The sequence below is a fragment of the Pinus tabuliformis genome, chromosome Q (genome assembly GCF_031772625.1).
Source record: "Pinus tabuliformis cultivar Carrire ecotype Pingquan chromosome Q, CPIR1, whole genome shotgun sequence".
Lineage (NCBI taxonomy): Eukaryota > Viridiplantae > Streptophyta > Pinopsida > Pinales > Pinaceae > Pinus > Pinus tabuliformis.
In genome coordinates, this window is record NC_142296.1 from 448,367,007 (window position 1) to 448,390,900 (window position 23,894).

The window sequence follows — 23,894 nt, forward strand, 5'->3', positions numbered from 1 at the left end:
ACATGTGATATTCGCATCCTCTAATAAGCTTTTAGATTGTCACTGCTAAAACTATAACTACATGCGAGAAGAGATATCTGAGGTCTTGTATGTGAGGTTTGATATCGTTGGTGGGAAAGGGTAACAACAGATTGGAAGTACTCATATGAATGTTCTGATATAAGTAACGGAAAGTTTATGAGAGATTAGAGGTTGGGGAATATGAGAGATCGATGATCGGAGTATCGGAGATCTATGGGTATGGCAGTATGAGAGAAGTCACATATGAGAGGATGAGCCAGAAGGGATATCTGAGATGAGCGGATCTACAGATCAAGAAATCAGAGATGAGTGATATGAGCATCATATTGGAAACTCCAATATTTATAATCTCTCATCAAGCTACGTGGCAATCTTATGGGGTAGGGCCTTTATTATTATTTTCACAAGGAAGGGCTTTATCACTTTTTAGCTTAAAACATTTGAAAACTTCAATGGGGGAAGGTTTAATGGAAAATTATCCTAAAAGGACATGTTACAATGTTCCCATAAAGTTCTTTCGATTATAGATTCTAAATGAAATCCAATGGGTAGCTTATTCACAAATATGTCTTATGGGCCTAAGCTCCTATATAAAGGTTCTTATAAGGGATATTTCGCATTTAGTCAAGCTTTTTGGAAAAATAAAACTAAAATTATCTTATTTTATTGAAACTTGAAAGATTTTATCCTACATTTAAAAGGGTCCCCATTATTTATTAGTTCTATTAACCTTAATAGAGAGTTGTTGAATAGTACCAGAGACTAGAAGTTAAACCCTAATATTTTCTTCCACTATAAGATCTTTGAGAGCCCAAAATCCACATAAAACATTATTATATGAACACTTTGAATACACAGGAACTTAGCTATTAATAACCCAAAAACTATGGTCGGATTAGAGGGGCATTGCCCGAAGGTTCAATAGAGATAACTCTCAACAAGAATTGTGAAACATATAAAATAACAATAATATTTGAGTCTAATCACCAATCAATCCAAATTATAAAATATCCATGTATCCATGTGCGTTAAGTAAATAAATTGGGGTGTGGATATCACAACACAAAATAATTAGTAAATTATTCAATAATTGTTCATAAATTATTCAATGTGGAAATTATTAATAAGGAAGCAATGGAAACCTTCTAAGTGTTAAGTATAGCAAAATTATAATCTTGAGAGTATGAGTTAGGACTAAATTCTTGTGAGAAGGAAATATTTTTGTTTTTTACTTGGATAATTTAAAGGATGGGAGAGGTTACAAGTGGTATCATAGTTGAATGTTTCAACATTGTGACATGATTAAGGGAAAATGGTAACAAACTATGTTGTGTTCCCTAAGGTGAGAACTAGCACTGAACCACAAATGAGAAATCAAATAAACTTCAATGTCAAACAATGGGGTGATGAAAAATGAAGAATCCCATCACAAGTACATTGAAAAAGAAAAAAAAAATTAAGAAAGTTAAGTTAACAAAATACTAATTGAATTGTTGTTGGTGTAGCCTTAACTATGAGAACTGATATGTTGGTGCCTAAGAGAGCAGACAACTCTCCAGATGACTTAAGTATTAACACATGTTAATTAGTAATAGTGAATATAAAGGAATTTATGATTTGTGGCATTAACGAAATATATGGCTAAACAAAGCAGGAGAAACATGTGTAAATGAAGTACAATATTAGATTCCATACTGATAAACCATGAAACATCAGATGGTTATGTTAAGATGGCTAGGTAAAGAGAGAATGTGGGGTATTGAACATAGAATAACACTGAAACGTTTATGGTTATTTGCATGATGAGTATTTGTTTCCAGTTGCAAGACTCTCTAGTTAAATCACAAAGAATTACGATTCTATACATAGATTATAAAATTAATAATCATAATGAGATTGTAAACTAAAATCTGGTATGGATTGTTGAAAAAGAAGACAAATATGAGAAGTGGGCCAACCTTATCATTGGTGGCAAGTAAATTATATTTAATTTATTATACCAAATACATTGGGAAGCAATTACTTTATTGATATAGACTACCTCCATGCACACACATTGGATTTTGATGAAGAACATAACCGAGGCACTAAATTAGGGAAAAATTTCATAGTAAAATAAATTTTAACAAAAGAGTGATCCTACCAGAAAAGGGAATGAGACTATAACAATGTTGTGAAACAATCAGTGCTCTACAAGATATTGAAAACCTTGTAATACATAAGGCAAGAATATATGGTGTATTGGTGTATTAAGGAAAATATTTGACTATACCTAATGATAACTTTGCCAAATATTGAATGGGGCTATATAGCACTTATGATTTCAAAATGAATGAGTTAATTGCAATTATCTTAGCAAGAATGGTTGGAATCCCTTTTACCAAATTAAGACTTAGCTAATAAAATGGAAAACATAGACAGTGGTGACAAAAAAAAATTATATACAAAAAAATAATTACGTAGAAGTAAGTCCAATACAGTGATAATCAACCGGTATGAGTGAGAACAATTTTCATGACTGATGATAATAAAAAAGTAGAAGAATTAATGAACTTTTCCACTCAAAAGCCTCTTCATTCATGAAGAGAGTCACAATAATAATTAGGGACAGTGGAATAAATAGTGCAAAACATCAACATAAGGTTGCAAAAGGTAAGTAACTAAGAATTGTTTGTTTTTTTGTTTTTTTAAAGAAAAAAAACAAAATGGAGGCAAGAGGTGATAACTATTGTATACCCCTCAATGGAAGGATCCTAGTCTCATAAAAGAGTGACCTGAGTAGTGTATTTGAGATTTTTTTGTTTTGGTTGGAAGTGACATAATAATAATATTTGGGTCACTCCAAGACACCCAATAAGAATGGACATATTGTAGAATAATGTTGTTTACCCTCAAAACATATTAAATTTATAATATTAATAGAGCATGTTGGCTTTGTGGGGCCTGACCCAAGTTCAGCGTTAGTCAACCAAACAAATCCCTACACTACTGGCCCTTTCGGCATCAGCCCGCGAAACGCCGACTGAAGTCTCACCCGAAGCAGTATGGGGGGATGCTAGAACTAAGTTTCTGCACCATCAGATGGTCGTGATGTCGGTTTGTTCCCTCTACCCCTACTTTAGAGCAGGTCGCTAAGCCTTAGGGTTCTGTCAATTTACCCTTTATTCCACCCTTCAGTACCTCCGCGAAGGTGTACAATTGACCTTTGCGCAGCCCTAACCCATGGTCCAAGTACTTTCGCGCAGCTATGACAATGTATTGTATAGGTTACCAAGTGTCTTACTTATCTTACTAATCAATCATAGTTAGCGCCGCGTAAACTGATATCCTTACTTGCGCTCAATTAACTAATACAATTACATATATTCACACATCAAATAAGCATTATAAATTAAACCCAAAACGCAATATTGCATTATAAATAAGCAATATAAATTAAACCCAAAACGCAATATATTCACACATCAAATAAGCATTATAAATTAAACCCAAAACCCAAAATACCCAATGGGCAAGTTTGGGGCAATTGGGGCGAAAAAGCCCAAAGTTTTTGATGTGTCCCTCAATAAAAGAGAAAACCCCCTCAAGAAAATCTATAAATAAAAGAGGATAAGAATTACTTGAGCATCATTGGATTGGATCATTTTGTCCCTATTTTTCTGTGAGTCTGAGGTTCTGAGGGTTGAGTACCCCATTTTCCCATGGACTAATTTCAGTGGAGGTGATCCCACCCTACCTAGTCACCATCCTTTATTATCTGCTTCTTTGTTCTGGCACAAGTTTTGGATCCATTTTGGCCAGTATTTTGGTTTGTTTTGGTAATAGGGTTTATTAAGCTAAGGAGCCACGAAGTACATTTGATTGAAACTAGCCATCTCGTTGAGGCAAGGCTTTCTTGTGATAGCCAAAATCTCTGAGATCAGTAGGGTGATTTTTTTGTGCTAGCTACAACCCCCTCTGAGGTAAATCTGGAACGAACTGTCTAAAGTTAATTTTCTAAGACAAGACCAAATTCTTGTGGCCAAACCCTCGTGGAAACCTATCTAAAGCATGTTCCCAATACCTCAAGGCCAGATGAACTTTTTGTGACTAATCCCTAAGCAAGTTGAGGTTTTTGGTAAGGCAAATCCATACATTTGAAGCTAGATGTCACTCTATGAGGTTAAATTTGGAGCAGATTGAAGTTTTTGAAACTCAAACACTCGCAAAGTCGTTTTGTGGTAGAAAATACCCACTTTGGTGGAAGGTCGAAATAATCATAAGCCTCCAAATCAATTCATAGGTTCGGGTTTGGGGAATGGAAGTCACTTCAATGATTTTCTGAGAGTTCAAGGGTTTGATTGAGCCCTTTTAGCTAGACTGAGACCTACACAAAGGATAGAAGCCTATTGATGCTAATAAAACAAATGTCGAGGCAAGTTGATACTCTTGAAGCAAACGCAGGAAAAATCAGAGCAGTTGTGAGCGAGTTTGACATCGAATAACCTCTCAACACTCTCGTTGTTCCTTCGGGTAACACATGCCCCATTCTAAGTCACAGTTGAAATTGCAAACAACATTTGTAGCAAACTAAAGCTCGTTATGAAGCTAGTCTCTTTGGTTAAATTGATATAGTTCGGTCAATTTTTGGATTATTTGACTATGTTGAATTCCTGAATTAGTTTAAAAGTTTATAGAACCAAGTTGGATGAATTGAATTTCATCTCAACAAGTGGACTGTGTTATGTCATTACTATTGAATAATTGTACATTTGAATGGTAGTATGGTGTTATATGAATTGTCGTGTTGTTGAATAGGCATGATTTTATTCATAATGGTTACAATGGTGTTGGAGTAATTATTTCATTTTGAACAGTAAAAGAGTCTATTGAAAAACCCTAGTTGCCTAAAGAAACCCTAGATCAAAATTCCCTAGCTTACTACAATATTACAAGTTGAGACACAATTGTTGAGGCAGCAATTTTCTCAAGAACGAGAGGCTCAATTGGACTAAGGAGAAGTGAGAAGAATTGCAATGACAAATTTCAAGAGAAAATTTTGGGGAAGCCAAGGCAAGGAAAGAGAGAGACGTAGTTGGGGAGGCTGAATTATTGGAGGGCCAAACTATCCATATGCCAAATTTCTCGAGTGCGCAAGTGTCGTACAAGAGAAAAGAGGGGACGAATCGTTGGTCAGGGAAGCTAAATTTTCTAGAGGTCAAATTTCTTCAGTAGTGCCAATTTCCAGGCGCCAATTTCTTTGAGCTAATTGCTGGTGATGGAAGCTAAATTTTCTAGAGGCAAAATTTCTTCAGTAGTGCCAATTTTCAGGGACCGATTTCTTTGAGCTCGATCTTTCACAGTGGCACTGAATTCCAGGTTCCCAACAGTTGTATTTTTGTATGTATCTTGTATGGGTCTAGGCCCAAATTTTCCTGAGAAATTTAATATGAAGGAAAATTGTGTCAAGCACAAATTTGCTGTAGTAGTGGAATTGATCTTCCCACTTTATTTCTGTTGCATTTTATTCCTGAAAGTTGATATACCAGTGTGTTTGTTTTATCAGCGATTTAAAAAATGTTTGACATAAATATTTTCTGGATTTTTAATAAAAATGTTGAAGTAAATTAATTCAAATCTGGTATAAAAGAATTAACACCAATGAAAAAACAAAACAAAAGAATATGTTTCCAAGAAAGCTAAGTTGTATCTCAAAATGTGGATAGAAGAAAATTAGTAAAGGCAAAGGAGATAATGGATGTGACAGAAAAATGATTCTCAAGATGAAGCAGACATTAGTAGGCTTTGGAGTATCTCACTTTACAATGACAATTAATTTCGGAGAAGTAATCAAGGTGATAAAGCACTTGTCTTCTCAAAAGTTTATGCAAAATCTGATCTTCATCTGTGGGAAAAGTCTACGCAGACCTCATGTATTAAATTAAAAAGGTGTGGAATCTTACAGGCTTTTACTCAGTCCAAGACTCTTGGAGATGAGTCAGCTGAAGATGGAGAAACATCGAACTAAGATGGAGAAACATCGAACTACAGCAAGAATAACCCTCAAGATGAAACAGACATTACTAGGCTTTGGTGTCTCTCTACGAAATCACTCAATTTCCTAGAAGTTATCAAGGTAGTGTAGCAATTGTCAAAAAAATTATGCAAAATCTGAGCTTCTTCATCTGTGAGAAAGGTCTGCGCAGATCTTACGTAGTAAGTTAAAAAAGTGAGGAGACTTCCACACTTTTACTCAGTCCAAAACTCTTGATGATGAGTCAGCTAAAGATGGAGAAACATTAAACTGCAACAATACTAAGCTGACCAGCAGCAAAGAGCACCATGCAAACAATAAAGGAAATACAATGATATGTCCAAAACACAACTCAAAAATTCAATGAACTTGTGTTTTATGAAGTCCTTGTTATTAAGCTATCAACACCAGACTAAAGAGGACTACACAACCAGAGTAGAATTAGCAAAGAGGACACAAGAGAAATATGAAAAATCGATTAAAAATGGCAATTTTGTAATGCTTCGTGAGTATTTCAGGCTTTGGACATAAATTATATAAGTTTCTTGTCTGTCAAGAATAAGGAGGAGAAAATTCAAATATATGCAGGTATAAAATAAATAATTTGACAGTAATAAAGAGCTTCAATGACAGATATATGATTATAGATTAGACAATAGAAGCATAACATAAAGCATAACATTGAACAAATGGAAAATAAACAACAAAATCCACCACATTTTTTTCTGAAAATACATAAACATCCATAACTGTTCAAGCAAGTCAGAGACCTTGTATATTAAAAAACTTGAATTATAAAAACAACACACACTTCCAACCATGAAAGAAGTTCTTTCTTTCATTGCTAGTCCCTTAAAAATTCAGCCACTACAACCTAGACAGCAAAATTTTAAATCCAGCAAACACCATCAGGAAGAGAAGATTGACTTTAAGATAGCCTTACAAATTTTAACAGGTCGGGAGTTCAATGCCCTTGCTAGGAAACTAAAAACACACTTCGGATCCTATATATGCAGAGAGATGCTACTTCATTTGCTACCTTGCTTTTAACAGATACTAGTTCAGAATCACTGAAATGAAACTGCATTTTCTCATCTCCACAAAGTATCTTATTTTTTTTGCTTGGTAAGAGAATAAAGCTCTTAAATGAGCAAGAGAACAGAAACAAAACATTTTGACTGAATCTGCATGGCTAATCTGCATCATCAACTGAATGCAGTAATGCGACAACCAAAAGAAATTAAAAGTAGTGCAAGAAAGAAACGTGACACATATGAACCGTCTTTCAACCCAAAATAACCCACAAATGAAATGATTCATGATCCCTGAGGGCATTGCCTCCCAAACTGCAAGGCTCTAGCCAATATCGACATTCTAATTTTTTGCAATTTTCAGTGGTTGGGCAGGCTGTGTAGAATTTTCTCATTTTTCCCTGAATTACAAGTTATGTCTTTCGATATTTCAGACAAAAAAAATCATTATCAGTATGGATTGAAAGGACAATGCATACCCATACAATGTTGCTTAAGTAGCCTGCCCCAGAATTTGGCCCTTACATTATTGCTATAGAAAACTTGATGTCGGATAAGGGTTGAGAGAGCAATGCATAGCATTCAAACCAATGTTGCACTAATCGTTATCGGGATAATATCGGCGCGAGGAAAAAATCAGAAAAAATCGTACTAATCGGGAAAAAATCGTTTGGTACAAAAATATTCATTTTTTTCAATTTTTTTAATATCTAAACCATCTACAACATAAAATAAATACATTGACACATAAATATGATAAAAGAACTAATATATAAGATGTTTAATATCATTTCTAGTGCTAAAATCACACGTAACAATGAATCATGCCCTGAATAGTAAGTCTGACTCCTGAATCCCAACTCAACCTCAAAATATCAACAAAATATATAATAATGTATCTCATATCATGAGTCATAATGTCATATACAATGAAATGAACCAAATAACTAAAGTCTAATACTACTGATTTCCTTTGCCCCTCTAGATGTAGATGTCAATGGAGTTGGCAGGCCGCAGTAGACTATGGAGTCTGTTGTGCTCTAGAAGCTGAAGAACTAGGAGCTACAGGAAGTAGACCACGTCCTCTACTTGTGACAGGGGTAGTTTGGGTCACCTCCTCCTCCTCAGAACAAAACAAAAAAAAAAAAAAAAAAATCCCAAAAAATCTCAATTTTTTCAAAAAAAATGGGCAAAAAAACTTTTTATCCGATTACTATGCTCGATTTTATCGTTTAGTTGAAATAATCGCGATTAAGCGATATAATCGCGATTATTTCCCGATTAGTGCAACACTGATTCAAACTAAATATTTTATAGATTACTTACAATTAAAGATGAAAACAAACCTAACTTCACCAAGTAAAGATTAAATAAATCACAGAACCTGTCCCCAAAGTACGAATCAGTTTCTCCAACCAGCAAAAGAACTAGTGCTTTCAGTCCCACAGAGGTTTATATGTCATGACAGAAAATAAGTGATAGCATACCTATCTGAACTTCATGGATTAAAAAGCATAGGCAAAGGAAGATTTTACTTTAGCCTAGTTCTACGGTTCATGGAGTTAAAGAGAATAGGCAGAGGATTTAATACCATTGCCAATTGGTCTAACAACGCCTGATGGGTAACTGGCAAGTTCAGTCCGTACATGCTTAAAATGTTTGTTACGTTTAAATGAGAATATTTGAATATTATTTCCTCAAAATCAGAAAATGCTTTGCATCACTGAAATATAAAGTTTCTTTTGAATTAGTGATCGGAGAATCCATAGTTTGAACATCTTTATACCAACGTTTCAAATCCCAAGTGGGATCCATCATCAAGGTTGAAGAATGATGATAAAAGAAGAGCAATAAGGCAGAATAAATACTAATGAGGAAGAAGTTTAAGGAAGAACACAGACCAAATTCAAAGTCGGTGATTTATCAGAATAAGAAATGTTTAAGCCTACCATGAAGTTAGAAAGCAATAAAAGCCCACAGGATTTTCTCAACAGGTTGTCACCAATGTTGCTGGGAATTTAGCTAGTTCCATGCCAGCTGGCAGCAGGTGCCTAGTTTAAATTCCCAAGGTGAGGCGCATTAGTCAACGCCAACAGGTTTACTAGGGATGTTATCCACAAATGTGGGGAAGTATCCGCTGGGTTTCCCTGCAAGGTTTTCCTTTGAAAAAAAATTGAAAGCAATGAAGCTCGTCAAAGCATGCTCTCAGTGAAAAAAACATACAACAAGATTGTATATAAAAAACAGAACCAGCAATATTATAGTAAATACCACTGTGGAAAAAGTCCCAATAACATCAGGAATTCACAATTTATTAAACTCGCCAACGTTATCGGCCAAGTTCTTCACAATTTTTTCAAAAATGAAAAACTCGGGATAAAATCAGGAGTTTATCCAAAAACTCGTGAGTGAGGTGCCGAGCCACGTACAAGTTAAGAAAATGGCGACTTTTCCACTCATTTTGCACTCTAACCTTTGTGAGTTGTGCCTATGGAGAGAGGAGGTGTTGGTCACTTCCCAAGAGGAGGAGATTTACCAGTTTTGTTTAGTGGATTTGGAGGGGCAGAGGAACTGACTGATTAGTTTATGAAATGTAGATGACTCATGATCATGATATATATTTATTATATCTTTTGTTGATATTTTGACTCTTGAGACTAAGTCAGGACTCGAGATTCAGGACTCGATTCACTGTTGATATGTGATGTAGCACTAGACTTCTTATGCATCTTATATATTAGTTTTACTTTCATATAATGCATTTATCTGATGTTGTAGATACTTTAGATGCTAAACAAATTTTTAAAAATGAATATTTTTATACTTTTTAAATTTTGCCAAGTCTTAACTTTTTGCCTATTTTTTCAAAAACCTCCCTACTTCCCTACTTTAACGACTTTTTCAACTTCCAGACCCTTGCCGATTTATTCCTGAGGTCGACATTTTCCACATTGGTATATACCATAATAAAAGTAGATTGAAAAGCATAGAAAACACAAAACTGGAAAGGTTAAACACAATCAAAATATATTTAAATTAACTTGTACAGAGGCAGAATTCCTTTCAATCAAAAGATAGCCCGTGAATAGGAAAATATTGACATACTTAATGCCCCAGAATTCCACAGGCATGGTTACGCCTAATTTATATGGCTTTGATGTCTAAATAATCTCTAAGGTGTTCTACCTTAGAGATTAGGTTGACCTGTCTCCCTATTTAACCTTCTTGCTAGATCTGTTTCTTCATCGTGTCCTGAAGATGAACCACACTTGTTGGTTCGAAACGCATCGACCAAAATCTTCAATGTGACCTCTTCCGAAAAATATTTTATACATTATGTTCTACCTTTCTTAAATTTTATATAAAAAGGTTGGCCTTCCAACAGTTCTCACTTTTTTAGTAATAAGAATTATAACAAAAAAATGCATTCATCTTACTATAACAGCGAAGGATATAGCAGTTCACATGAATATATTTAAAATTAACTGGAACCAGCTACTGATTAGCTGGAGGGGCTTCTTGAGCCTGTAGGTCCTGCCACTGCTGTGGAGTTATTGCCTTCTTTATGGAAAGGGCATGAATTTCTTTTAATTCTTCTGCAAGTGCTGAATTTACCATACGATGCCGCTCAAGCAGTTTCTTCCCTTCAAATTGGGCCGAAACTACCTCAATTGAAAAGCTTGCACCACATCTGATAAAGTCACAAGTGATAAAAAAGGCATTCCATAGCTTAATCCGACTTAAAATACTTTTGAGCATACAAATGAAAAAAGATATGTTTATTTTATTGAACGAAAAAAGTCATTAAATATATGGTAGATGCTCAAGCCACAGCAGGGAAATCACATATCCAAGGTTCAGGAAAGTTACCCTCCAGATGTATCGATCACATTCTGCACCATACAAAATATATAATATGTAGTGAGTGGCATTAGAAAAGCTCGTGAGCATAATAATAATTAAAAAAAAAAATCTGCAATATTTTTTATCTCTTCATTTCCATTAATTATGAGCAGACAGAAAGGAGTTTTCAGTCGAGAGAGAAGGCTAGGGAAACCATAGAAGCTTTCTCTGACTTTAATTCTCAATAACTTGGGGACCTGGAATTCTAAACAGATTCAGAAAAATGCAAAGCAAAGCCACATGAGAATGTTAAATTTACTACATAATTCAGCATCAAACAAAATCAATAAAAAACCCATATTGTAATGCTTGGCAGGTACTCGACGCAGGATTCACAGTGGCAGAAATCATTTTGGATAACAATCCGAAATGCCAATATTTTATTGCCTAGGCCAATGGAGATGGATCTAAAGAAAGAGAAACCACAAAACTGGCCATTTCAGCCAGACAAATAATGCACAAACACAAGTGAAAGGCAAAAATTTGCTTCACAGCACACAGTATCTGGACATGGCCAGGATAAAATTAGCTTTTAGCACCACAAAATTAAATTACAGCACAAGAAAGCTTTTGGTCTTTGCCACACATCACAAATAAAAAAACAAGTATGTAGACTGACAACAACTTGGTAGCTCAATCGAAAGAATGGAGGGAGAGGACACAGAACATCCTTCCTGGTCCTCACCAGCTGATCCCAAAGATATGGAATCAATAATATTTTTTAAGGCAGTTATTGTGTGAGGCAATGGAGATGGATCTAAAGCAAGCAAAGCAAGTGTTGTGAACATCGTGATTAAGTCGCGATTTTTTCACCAAAACGATTTAATCACCGATTTTTTTGGCGATTTTTTATTTGCAAAAAATGCGAAAGAAATAACCAAAAAAAAAAAAAAAAAACGTGATTTTTTTATAAAAATCGCGATCCGATCTTGTTAAATTATGGTATGTTCTATGCTTAGAGCCACATTAACATACAAGTAAAATGCTGATAGAACATAAATAAAATCAACAGAAGACAAGCCAAGACAAGAGACACAAGATGTGGCGGCTAGCCAAGGACAAACCCCAATGCGGGGAAACCCTTTGATAAATTCTTCTATATTCTTCAATAATTCAGCACAGAGAGAGAGAGAGAGTACAATATCTCAAATCTGTGATTTACTACAGCAGCAGCATAATTCAAATCAGCAAGGTCAAAGCTGGTCAAACAGCTCACCTAAGACATCCTAGGAGAATTCGGCCTCCAACAGCAAGTATATGCAGCCCAAAACAGCCCTCGGTCAACAGTCAAACAACAGTCAATGAAAGTCACTGCCTGCAGTCAGCCCTAACCAGTCAACACTGGTCAACGCTGGTCAACATTATCCCCAAAACAGAAATCCACAGTCAAGATCTGGTTAACGCATCACCCAGCAGTTCAGTCAACAGTCAACAGTCCTGCAGCTCGGTCAAACTTCAGTCAACACAGTCAATGTTTGCCCTAACAGAAAATCCGTCCTCTTCTTTGCACGTGTGAGAGATCAGCTGCTCCTACGCTTGCCCAATCAGATTAGGAGAGAGAAGATGATGAGATGAGTGATGGTGAAATGAGACACAATGTCTCCTTTTATATGCAACGTTGAGGTTTAGCTGGGGGTGTGCAACACAATTTAACTTGCTAGCCGACCTTGACAAATTGTCAAGAAATACAAATAAATTCATATCTCCATGAATACATGTCGGAATCGGATGATCGTTAGATCAATCCTACACCTCTCGACGAGAGGAATCCAAGAAAAATATCAGCTGCCATAAATAAGATGACCCACATGGAGTTTGGCCCTAGTTGCCAATTTTAACACTCCCTCTCAACTAGGGAGAACTCCATCTGCTAATCCATCTGTCCGTCAGTACTATCTCTGCCATCAAATGCATTGCCTTGCACTGCTCTACTCTGCTGAACTATGAAGAAGAAATGATCGAGAATGTATCATACCATCCTCTACTGACCCGAAGTCAATCCCAGATAAAAGAGAGTGCCCAATAGCGCTCTTACTAACCCGAAGTCAATCCCAATGAAGAGAGTGTGTCATACCACTCTTACTAACCCAAAGTCAGTTCCAAAAAGAGAGTGAGCTATATCACTCTTACTGACCCGAAGTCCGTTCCAATTGATCCCTGATCAATGTCATCCTAGCATAGGGAGTACGGTAGATACACGATACATCCATCGATACTACTATGGTCCCTATCCTCATTTCCCTACTCATTGGCCAAATGAGAGCTACTTCCCATGAGTCCCAGACTGCATGGGTAGGATGTCTCAGCAGGAGAAGGATGAACCACTCATCCTGCCCACATGTCGCCACAGGGTATCACAGGGGAAGGCTAAACCATTCACCCTGCACACAACACACCACTAGGGGAGGGTGAGTCACCCTGTGGTCGCTCGTCGCTCCAAGAAGTACCCCAAGCCCCCCGGAGCTCCCAAAGCTCAAAGTATGCATCATAGAAGACCCTCATAAGAGGGTCTCTCAACAACTCCTAGTCGTTCTCGGAAAGTCAAGAATTTGACCTTTCCCAAGGGTTTCGTCAAAATGTCAGCAACCTGCTCATATGTCCCAATATGATGGAGCCTTATTGCTCCTTATTGTACCATATCTCGGATAAAGTGGTACCTGATATCAATGTGCTTGGAGCAATCATGAAATATGGGATTCTCTGATAAACGAATGCCACTCTATTTGTCGCAGAGGATCACGATAGTATCCAACGTGTGTCCAAACAGCTCATTGAAGAGCTTCCTCAACCAGACAGCCTCACAGGAGACCATACTCACAGCAATATACTCTGCCTCAGTAGTGCTCAAAGCCACTGACTTCTGCTTCCTGCTCATCCAGGAGATCGAGGCAAAACCCAAAGAGAAACAGCACTCGAAAGTGTTCTTTCGGTCCACCACACTTCCTGCCCAATCAACATCGAAATATCCATGTAGCCTCACATCCCAAGTAGTGTATCTCAAGTTTCAATCCATGAGTGATTGTGCCCCGAAGATATCTCAGAAGATTCTTAGCACCAATCCAATGTGAGTGATGAGGCTCAACTATATATTGGCTCAACGTGTTGACTGCAAAACATATATCTGGACGAGAGTTCACCAAGAACATCAATGCTCCTATGAGTTGATAGTACTTAGAAGCATTTCCCAAAGCAAGTCTGACAACACTACCGCATAACTTCTTGAAGTTAAGCTCCATCGGGGTAGTCACGGGCTTGCAGTCCACCATACCGAATCTCTCTAATATCTTCACCACGTATTTTCCTTGAGATAGGAAAAATTCTCATGGTTTTTGCCCGACTTCCCGCCCTAGGAAATAGTGCATTAGTCCTAGGTCCTTCGTCTCAAATTCGAAAGCCAACTCCCTCTTACATTTGTGAATGAGAGGGTCTACACCTATCAAAAAGAGGTCATCAACATACAACACCAGTATGAGAGGCTTATCATCCTCAACCTTAAAGTAAAGGTTTGGATCAGCTTCACTCCTAGTGAATCCTAACTTCATCAGGTAGCTATCGATCCTCTCATACCAAGCTCAGGGTGCTTGCTTCAGCCCATAGAGAGCTTTCTTTAACCTGCACATGTGAGATTCTCGATTATGAATCTCAAACCCCTCGGGTTGTTCCACATAGACTTCCTCTTTAACCGAACCATGCAAGAATGCGGTCTTGACATCCGTCTGATGTAGGTTCCATCCTTGCGAAGCAGCAAGGGCTATGATCGAGCAGATGGTGGTGTATCGGGCAACAGGTGCAAATATCTCGTCATAATCTACACCTTCCTTTTAAGAGAAGCCTCGAGCAACAAAGCGAGCCTTATATTTTTTAACACTCCCAAGCTCCATGCTTTATTTTGTAAAGCCATTTTGAGGTGACAACCGTTTTGTCCTGGGGTCTAGGGACCACATCCCAGAAATCATTCTTCATGATGGACTCGTATTCCTCATTCATAGCATCCTTCCATACTTGATGCTTCACGGCTTCTTTGAACGATGAAGGCTCATTTTGAATAATGGTGCTCATAATAGTCAAGTATCCTTGATACCTGGTCCGCTTCCTACTTTCACGAAAAGTTCCCCTACGGGAAATATGTCCCTCGGCATCATCAAGTGTCCCCCTAAGCCATGAAGGCCTCTTCCTAGAAGAGAAAGGCTCTTGCGCAGGGGGATCAATAGGAGCCATAGGTTCTTCCACATCGGGCATCGTCTCATCTTCCTTCTCATCCGGTTTACTAGTGTCGGCTTCTTTATCTTTCCTTAGAATAGGAAGATTGCCAACCTTGCTAAGAGCCATATCTTCGTCAAAGGTGACATTATCACTTATCTCGACTTCCCTTTGACCAACCATATAGATTCTATAGCCCTTGCAAGTTTCACTATAGCCCACGAAGATACCCTTTTTACCAAATGCACCAAATTTGCTTCTTTTCTCTTTCGGCACATGAAAATATACGGGACTTCCAAAGATTCTAAAATGAGACACATCAGGTTTCTTACCAGTGAACATCTCTTCGGGAGTCTTGGATTCCAATGCTTGATGAGAACATTGGTTTTGAACATATACGGTGGTATTCGCAGCTTTGGCCCATAGAAACTTCCGAAGCCTTTGATTGCGAAGCATGGCACGAACAACTTCCACAATCATACGATTCTTCCTTTCCGCCACATCATTCTGCTCAGGAGTGTATGGTGTTGTGGTCTCCCTCTTAATGCCAACCTCTTTGCAAAAGTCAGGGAACTCACTGGATTCATACTCAGTCCTGTTATCAGTCCTTAAGATCTTGATCCTCTTCTCAGTTTGATTCTCGATCAATGCTTTGAAGTGACGGAACCAGGAGAACACTTCATCCTTCTTTTTCAAGAAGTATATCCAAGTCTTGTGAGAATAGTCATCTGTAAAAGTGAGATAATATAAATATCCTCCCAAAGAGTTCACGAGCATCATACCAGATATGTCGGAGTGAACCAATTTCAAAATGTCAGAGGTCTTGCTATGGCTTGAGGGGATGGTCCCCTTTTGAGCTTTCCTTCGACACATCCCGAACATACATCTTCATGCTCTATTTTAAATTCAGGCATCCTTGTCATCATCTGTCTCACATCGGGTAGAGCCTTATAATGAAGGCAGGCAAACCTCCAGTGCCATAGTTCAGACTGTAGAGTTGTGTCGCAAGATATGACTCCCAACGAACTTCCTCCAACTTGATATAAAGAGTCAACCTGAAACCCAAGAGTGAAAGCATCTTTAAAATTCTTTTTCCACACACATACCTTGCCATCAATGAAGGCCACCTTGTAGCCTTTGTCTTCCATTGCCGAAATGGACACCAAGTTCTTCTTGAGATCAGGTACATATAAGACTTCTTGTAAATGGATCGTGTTACCCTAATTTAATTGAAGAGTAACATTCCCTACACCCTTTACGAGATAGGTGGAATTGTCACTAAGAATAATCTCCAAGTTTGTCTCCTTCTCTACCAGTTTAGAGAGAGATTCCTTGTAACCAATGAAATGCCTTGATGCACCACTATCAATAAGCCAATTGCCCAACGAGTCCAAAGGAGAGGTAGTGGCGAGGGCCGATATTTGATAATATTCATCTTGCTTATTGTAAACAACATTTGATTCATACCTGGAGTTCCTTGCTTTCTTGGAGGGTTGACCACTTCCTTGATTTCCGACATTCCTTTTTCCTTTACCATTGAACCTGCCATTCCTTTGATTGTGGTTGGAGTTGCCCCGGGAGTGATTTTGATCATTGTCATGAGATGTGTCCTTCCTATTTGGACACTCCCTCGCATAGTGGCCAAATTTATTGCAAGCGAAGCATCTTCCTTTTCTTCCACCCTTCGATCCGACCTTTCCTTTGAATTTAGACCCAGAATTATTTCTCCTTTTAGCATGAGAGGAGAAAGCAATGGGGTTGCCTTTGCTTGAAGGCATTTCTTGCTCTACCATCCTTGTCTCTTCTTGAATGCATCTCGCCATCAATTCCTCAAATCTCGAAATTCGATCATTGTTGAGAAGAGTGGTTCTAAATTCAGATGGGAGCCCTCCAAGAGTAGTGATAGTTAGTTCCCTGTTAGCAATGAATTCTCCAATTGATAGGAGATCATTCTTGATCTCAGTGATCCTTAAGAAGTAGGATTGAATATCCTCGTCCTTGCCCTTCTTAATATCCTTCAACTTATTTTTGAGGAGCAAAACTTGATTTGCATCACTAACTTTAAACAAGCTTACCAGTCTATCATAGATCTCCTTAGAGGTGTTCAGCTTGGCAACGTAGAACACAGAAGTTTCAGAAGTTTGTCAATTGAGTCCCGGGTGACTTCTTTGCTTTGACTTCACCCTTAGTGTACTTGTTCCTTGCAGCAGCCAGTGCATTTGATGGAGGCTCCGTAATTCTGCCTCTCCAATAGTCCAACACTTCTTGCTCTTCCAATGTCAGATCAAGAGACATCTTCTATCCGTGATAGTCAGACTTCTCAGGAGCTTGTCTTCGGTGAGGAAGTGTGATGAGGAACCCATGAAGCCTTTTGACTTTTTCCAACTGTCTTCACCTCAGCTCTGATACCATGTTAAATTATGGTATGTTCTATGCTTAAAGCAATTTAATTCAATTCTTCTTATTAGCCCAATGGCAATTCTCAGTATAGCAATCACATTAACATACAATTAAAATGTTGATAGAACATAAATAAAATCGACAGAAGACAAGCCAAGACAAGAGACACAAGATGTGGCAGCTAGCCAGGGACAAACCCCAATGCGGGGAAACCCTTTGATCAATTCTTCTATATTCTTCAACAATTCAGCACACACACAGAGTACAATATCACAAAGCTGTGATTTACAACAGCAGCAGCATAATTCAAATCAGCGAGGTCAAAGCTAGTCAAACACCTCACCAATGACCTTAAGACATCCTAGGAGAACTCGGCCTCCAACAGCAAGTATATGCAGCCCAAAACAACCCTTGGTCAACAGTCAAACAACAGTGAACAGAAGTCACAGCCTGCAGTCAGCCCTAATTAGTCAACGTTATACCCAAAACAAAAATCTGTCATCAAGATCTGGTCAACACAAGGTCAATGCATCACCGAGCAGCTCGGTCAACAGTCAACAGTCCTACAGCTCAGTCAAACTTTAGTCAACGCAGTCAACATTTGCCCTAACAGAAAATCCGCCCTCTTCTTTGTACGTGTGAGAGATCAGTTGCTCCTACTCTTGCCCAATCAGATTAGGAGAGAGAAGATGATGAGATGAGTGATGGTGAAACAAGACACAATGTCTCCTTTTATATGCAACGTTGAGGTTTAACTGGGGGTGCGCAACACAATTTAACTTGTTGGCCGACCTTGACAAATTGTCAAGAAATACAAATGAATTCATATCTCCATGAATACATGTCGGAATCGGATGATCGTTAGATCAATCCTAAACCTCTAGACGAGAGGAATCCAAGAAAAATATCAGTTGCCATAAGTAAGATGACCCACATGGAGTTTGACCCTGCTTGCCAATTTTAACACTCCCTCAAAACGGCTCCAGAAGTTCAGGACCTGAAAACCTGCCAAAAATAGTAGAATGTGCTATAATTAAGGAAACCGAAAAACTGAAAGAGACAATGTTGGGGGTCCAAGTGGAATAGGTGGGTGACCACCAATATCCACCTGGATCATTCCTCCCACCTTAGGAAGCAATGGTGCCCATTGCGTTGAGTGCCTCCATGAGATGGGGAAACTTTTGCTGAACTTGGTCCCTGGTGAGTTGTTATGCAATCTCTTATGTGTCCAATAATGGTAGGAAGCATGGTCGAGGGCGGTCCACATTGAACACTCAGTGCAAGCCAAGGAATGGGGGAATGTTGTGCTCCAAAGCATTGTTTCCCATAGCTTTGGTAATGGTGTAAGGACCATATCGGAGTGGTCTGAGTTTCTGATGGTCTGAGTTTTTTAAGGGCTCCTGTAAGGCATTCTTTCTACAAATGTAACCAGACTTGATCGCCCACCTGAAATTTGTGTGGCCCTTGATGTTGATCATGTCGGTATTTGTACTTGGCATTTTCCACAATGGAGCGGCGATATATCGGCCCGTTGGGTAGAGGTGCTCCGGGAGTCAGATCGAATGAATGCTTGACCTGACAGTGCAACGGTACCCCTGTGGGTGAGGAGAAGATGTCCTTGTATTCTTTCATGACCATATCCACCTGCTTCTGCTACGTGGAGGAACCCTTCCCGGGGGCCATGGATGTGGCTACGATCTTCCCCTTACTTTGAGAGCGAACCAGAAAGAAAATAAATTTCCTAGTCTGGGAGATGATCTTACTACATTTCTTGGCACAGGGCAAAGAGGTGGTAGTAGGTGGGGCTACCTCTAGTATCCTGTATAACGTATCACCCAAGGAAATAATCACAGAGCGAGGTCTAGACTCATATATAGCATGTCGCTTCCACAAGTATGGTTGTCCTAATAATACATCACAAACGTCGAGAAGAGCAACATCACATAATACCTCATCTGTGAAGGGCTTGATGCTATAGGGAAGGCGACACTGCTAGCTGACTCGGAGATCTCGTCCTTGGTGAAGCCACCCGATGTTATATGGCTGCGGGTGTGGAATGGTTTGTAGGCCCAGCCGCTTCACGACCTCTCCTGAAATGAGGCTCTTTTGGTTACACTGTCGACAATGAATTGCAGCAGCGAACCCTTGTCCCACATTTGTGAGTGGAAAAAGACACTCCCCCTCCTCTGGATCGTCAAGCTCATTCTTCTGGATCTTGGCGATGGCAACAATGATGTTGGGCTCCGCATCAATAATCTGCTTCTCTTTGTCATTCCTCTTGTCGGGTTCTGACTCAAGGTCGGAACATGCATCTGATTCTGAAGCCTTCAATTCAGCCACCAGCGACTGCTTGGTCTGACTCTCACCTGTGTTGTGAGTTGGGCTCTTATGGAACTCACACCACTTTTTTGTGTCCTTCTTGACTTCGTGGTTGTGTTCTTTTCTTGCAGCTTCGACGAGTTGTCCTCAGTAACCCCACCTTGGCTTTGTCCTTTGTTCTTCGAATTCGCAGATCCAAAGTCTCGCTTCTTTTGTTTAAACTTCTGCTCGATCTTGACAGTGTATCGGTATGCCATGCCAAATGAGGAGATGTCCAGGAACTCCATCTCGTCCTGGATGAACCTGTGTAGGCAGCCGCGGTATTTCAGTACCAAATGCCACTCTGAATCCTCGATACCCAACTTTGTGCGAACAGTATGAAAAATATTGGTAAACTCCAGCACGTCTTGGTCCCTTCCCTGCCGCAGCGTGGTCCACTTTATGTATTTATCCTCATAGCTTCCGACAGGATAGTACTGCTCCTTGATGGCATCCCGGAATGAATTCCAAGTGAGTGCGGCTGAAAACAGTGAGGTCGTACTTTCATCCTTCTGCTCGCAGTAGGTTTCCCATCATTCCTTGAAATGGAGGGCTGCTTTGAGAAGAGCGAAAATAATCTTTTTCTGGCTAGAAAAATCATGAACAGAAAAATACCCTTCTAGCAACTTTAACCATTTATCTACAACATCTGGCATCTATCTGACCCTCGAATATGGGGATTTCAAAGTTAACTTGTACCTTAAAGGGCGTAGCGTTTCCAGAGAAGCTATTAGATGTGTCGCCCCTTGGTAGCCGCTGAAAGATCTGGGCAAAGTTATCCATCATCGCATTCCTTTGTCGCTCGAGGGCTTCTTCGAGCAAGATTTTGATAGGATCTCCTGCCCCCTCGTCTTTCTTTTCATCTGCCATGGAGGTCGTCGCAATTTGCGAGGCTAATCTTGCAAAGGTTCAACTAGATCGAGCCCTAACTCCTTATATCTCAACCTCGTTGGGGACATGCAAAGAAAAACAGAGAAAGAGCAGAGTGCTCTAATATCATTGATCCGGATTTAAACAAGAACGCAACAAATTACAGATATAACCATAAATACAGAGATGCAGCAGAAATAACACTTCATTGATTAATATCAAATAATGAAATATGCTTACAAACAATATGGAACAAGACTAGCTCGACGATGGTAGCTTATCTCTGAGAAGAGATGTGGTGACTACATGCCTCTGAACTGCATTACAATGAGGCTCAAGGGCCTTTTATTATTGAACAATAAGAACAACCCTAAACAACCAAAACCCTAACCCTAGGAGATGTAACACCAAGAGTTTATGGGTCTCGTTGGGGTTAGTTGGGCAGCCAACTTCTCGAGGTCGTGAGTTGGTCATATTATCTCTGCTTGACGCGCATGATACCCTGTTGGAAAGATCTCTCCGAGGACTACGTTGGAAAAAACGTCGTTTAGGGCTTCAAAACGACTCCGAAAGTTTAGGACCCGAAAAACTACTAAAAATAGTAAATTGTGCTACAATTAAGGAAACTGAAAAACTGAAAGAAAAAATGGTGGTGGTCCAAGTGGAGTTGGCAGGTGGCCACCAATATCCACCTGGATCATTGTTGATGCATCTACACATATCAAAGATGCACAATTATTATGTGATTTTTTGGATGTGTTTATTCTGGAGGTGGGTCTAGAACATGTTGTCCAAGTCATAATGGACAATGCTGCAAATTATGTTGTCGCTGGCAAGATGCTTATGGAAAGGCATCCTACCTTATTTTGGACACTTCGTGTTGCACACTGCATTGATTTGATGTTGGAGAACATAGGAAAAATTCCTTTTGTCAAGGATATTGTTGACTCATCAAAAAGCATTACAAATTTATATATAATCATGCATTTGTGCTTCATTTGATGAGAACATTCACCAACAAGAAGGAGTTGGTGCGCCCTACCATTACACGGTTTGCCACCAGTTTCATATTTCTTCAATCCCTCTTGAATTCTATGTGGGACCTGAAGAGAATGTTTCTTTCACACGAGTGGCGTGCTTTGGCATTTAGCCACAAACTAGAGGGAGAGACCATATGCAGATTAGTTTCATACCAGGAAAACTTCTCGGCGGGAGTGCAGGAGGTGGGCAGCGTTATTGAACCTTTCGTAAAGGTTCTTCGATTAGTTGATGGTGACAAGCCCGCAATGGGCTACTTGTATGAGGCAATGGACAGAGCCAAAGAATCCATTCAAACCTACTATGATGATAAGGGAGTTGGGGGGTTTCAGAAACAACTCCTCCTATGGGAAGTGATTGATGAACAATGGAACAACACACTCTATCGTCCCATTCATGCTACAGGGATCGACCTGAACCCCGCATTTGCGTACTCTTGTGGGTTCTTATTTGATGCTGAGGTCATAGATGGATTCTTCACCTGTGTTCAGAGGACTGTGCCATCTCCAGCAGTACGTGAAGAAATCTCCAAAGAAATGGAGATATACAAGATGGTAGGTGGCACATTTAGCTTTGACATGGTTGTGGTTGATAGGAAGACTAAAATCCAAGGTATGTTTTAGTTTGTTTCAAATTTCATTCTCTTTAAGTTCATAACTTCACACTTTGCTTCAACTTCCAAATTTCATTTTTTTCTTATGTTTATCTTATTTGTAACTTTGTTGTAAATGCATGGTGGAGAAGCTATGGTGGCAGAGTACCCCATCTACAAAGGCTTTCCATTTGAGTGCTCAGCCAAACATGTAGCTCCGTAGGATGCGAGCGCAACTGGAGTGTATTTGGAAAAATACACACCAAGAAGCGCAACAGGTTAAAACTTAAAATATTCCAAATTTCCAATTAATTTTTTGAGTTCATTAAATAATATTTTTTTTATAATTATTATTTTATGACCCTTGTACAAGTTGGAGTCCCAGCGACTTAATGACATGGTCTACGTCTACTACAATCTTCGATTGTGGGTGAGGAAACTTGAGAGGACACTTGATGTGAAGGCCATCTCATTGGATGGAATTGACACCACTCTTGCATGAAGGGTTAACACCGAGAGGCCTTTCATGGAGTCTATCGCTAATTGGTTAAAGCAGGAGGTAGTGGAGGGGGTAGAGGAGGAGGAGCAACAAGAGGAGGTGACACCACCTACCTCGACTACCCTTGTCACCAGTAGAGGAAGTGGTCTACCTCATGTACCTCCTAGTTCTTCAGCTTCTAGAGCACAGCAGAGTCCACTGCCAACTCCACTGCCATCTACATCTAGAGGGAAAGCTATTGCATTTTCTTGCAAGAGGGGCAGAGGAAATTAGTATTATTAGTTATTTGGTCCATTTCATTGTATATGACATTATGACTCATGATATTAGATGCATTATTATATTTTTTGTTTATATTTTGAGGCTGAGTTGGGACTCGGGACTTACTATTCAGGACATGATTCACTGTTATGTGCGATGAAGCACTAGAAATGATATTACACATCTTATATATTAGTTCTTTTATCATATTTATGTGTTAATGCATTTATTTTATGTTGTAGATGCTTTAGATATTAAAAAATTGAAAAAAAAATAAATATTTTTGTATTTGCCGATTTTTTCCCTATTTTTACCGATTTTTCCCCTCGTCGATTTAATCTCGATGGCGATGTTGAGCAAAACCACAAAAATGGCCATTCCAACCTGAAAAATAATGCATAAACACAAGAGTGAAAGGCAAAAAATTGCTTCACACCACCCAGTATTTGTAGAAATAATTTGAAATTTGCAACCATTAAAGAAACCACACTGAAATCAATAGACACAAATTTCTTCTATTAAATTCTACGGAAGGAATCCTTGACAATAGAAACACATGCAATCATTCAATCACAATGCACAAAGGTTTTATTGGGGAACCCAACTGGGAAAAACCCCTCCTTTGTTTGTATTATATCAAATAAGCACAATGATTAATTACAATGACTGCTTCAATGCTTGAAGCTAATTCTGCACTACAATTCTGAT

The 23,894-nt window shown here is 38.9% G+C and overlaps 1 protein-coding gene across 1 annotated transcript in view; it reads right to left on the reverse strand.

The window, feature by feature from the left end:
- Nucleotides 1-10,067: 10,067 nt before the first annotated feature.
- Nucleotides 10,068-23,894, reverse strand: part of LOC149220126 (protein BOLA2-like) — a 45,325-nt gene continuing 31,498 nt past the window's right edge. The window contains exons 2-3 of the mRNA XM_089384672.1: nucleotides 10,936-10,958; nucleotides 10,068-10,756 (exon numbers count right to left, since the gene is read on the reverse strand). Of these exons, the coding sequence (XP_089240798.1) occupies nucleotides 10,561-10,756; nucleotides 10,936-10,958 (219 nt within the window). The 3' untranslated portion in view covers nucleotides 10,068-10,560. The remainder of the gene's footprint in view (nucleotides 10,757-10,935; nucleotides 10,959-23,894) is intronic.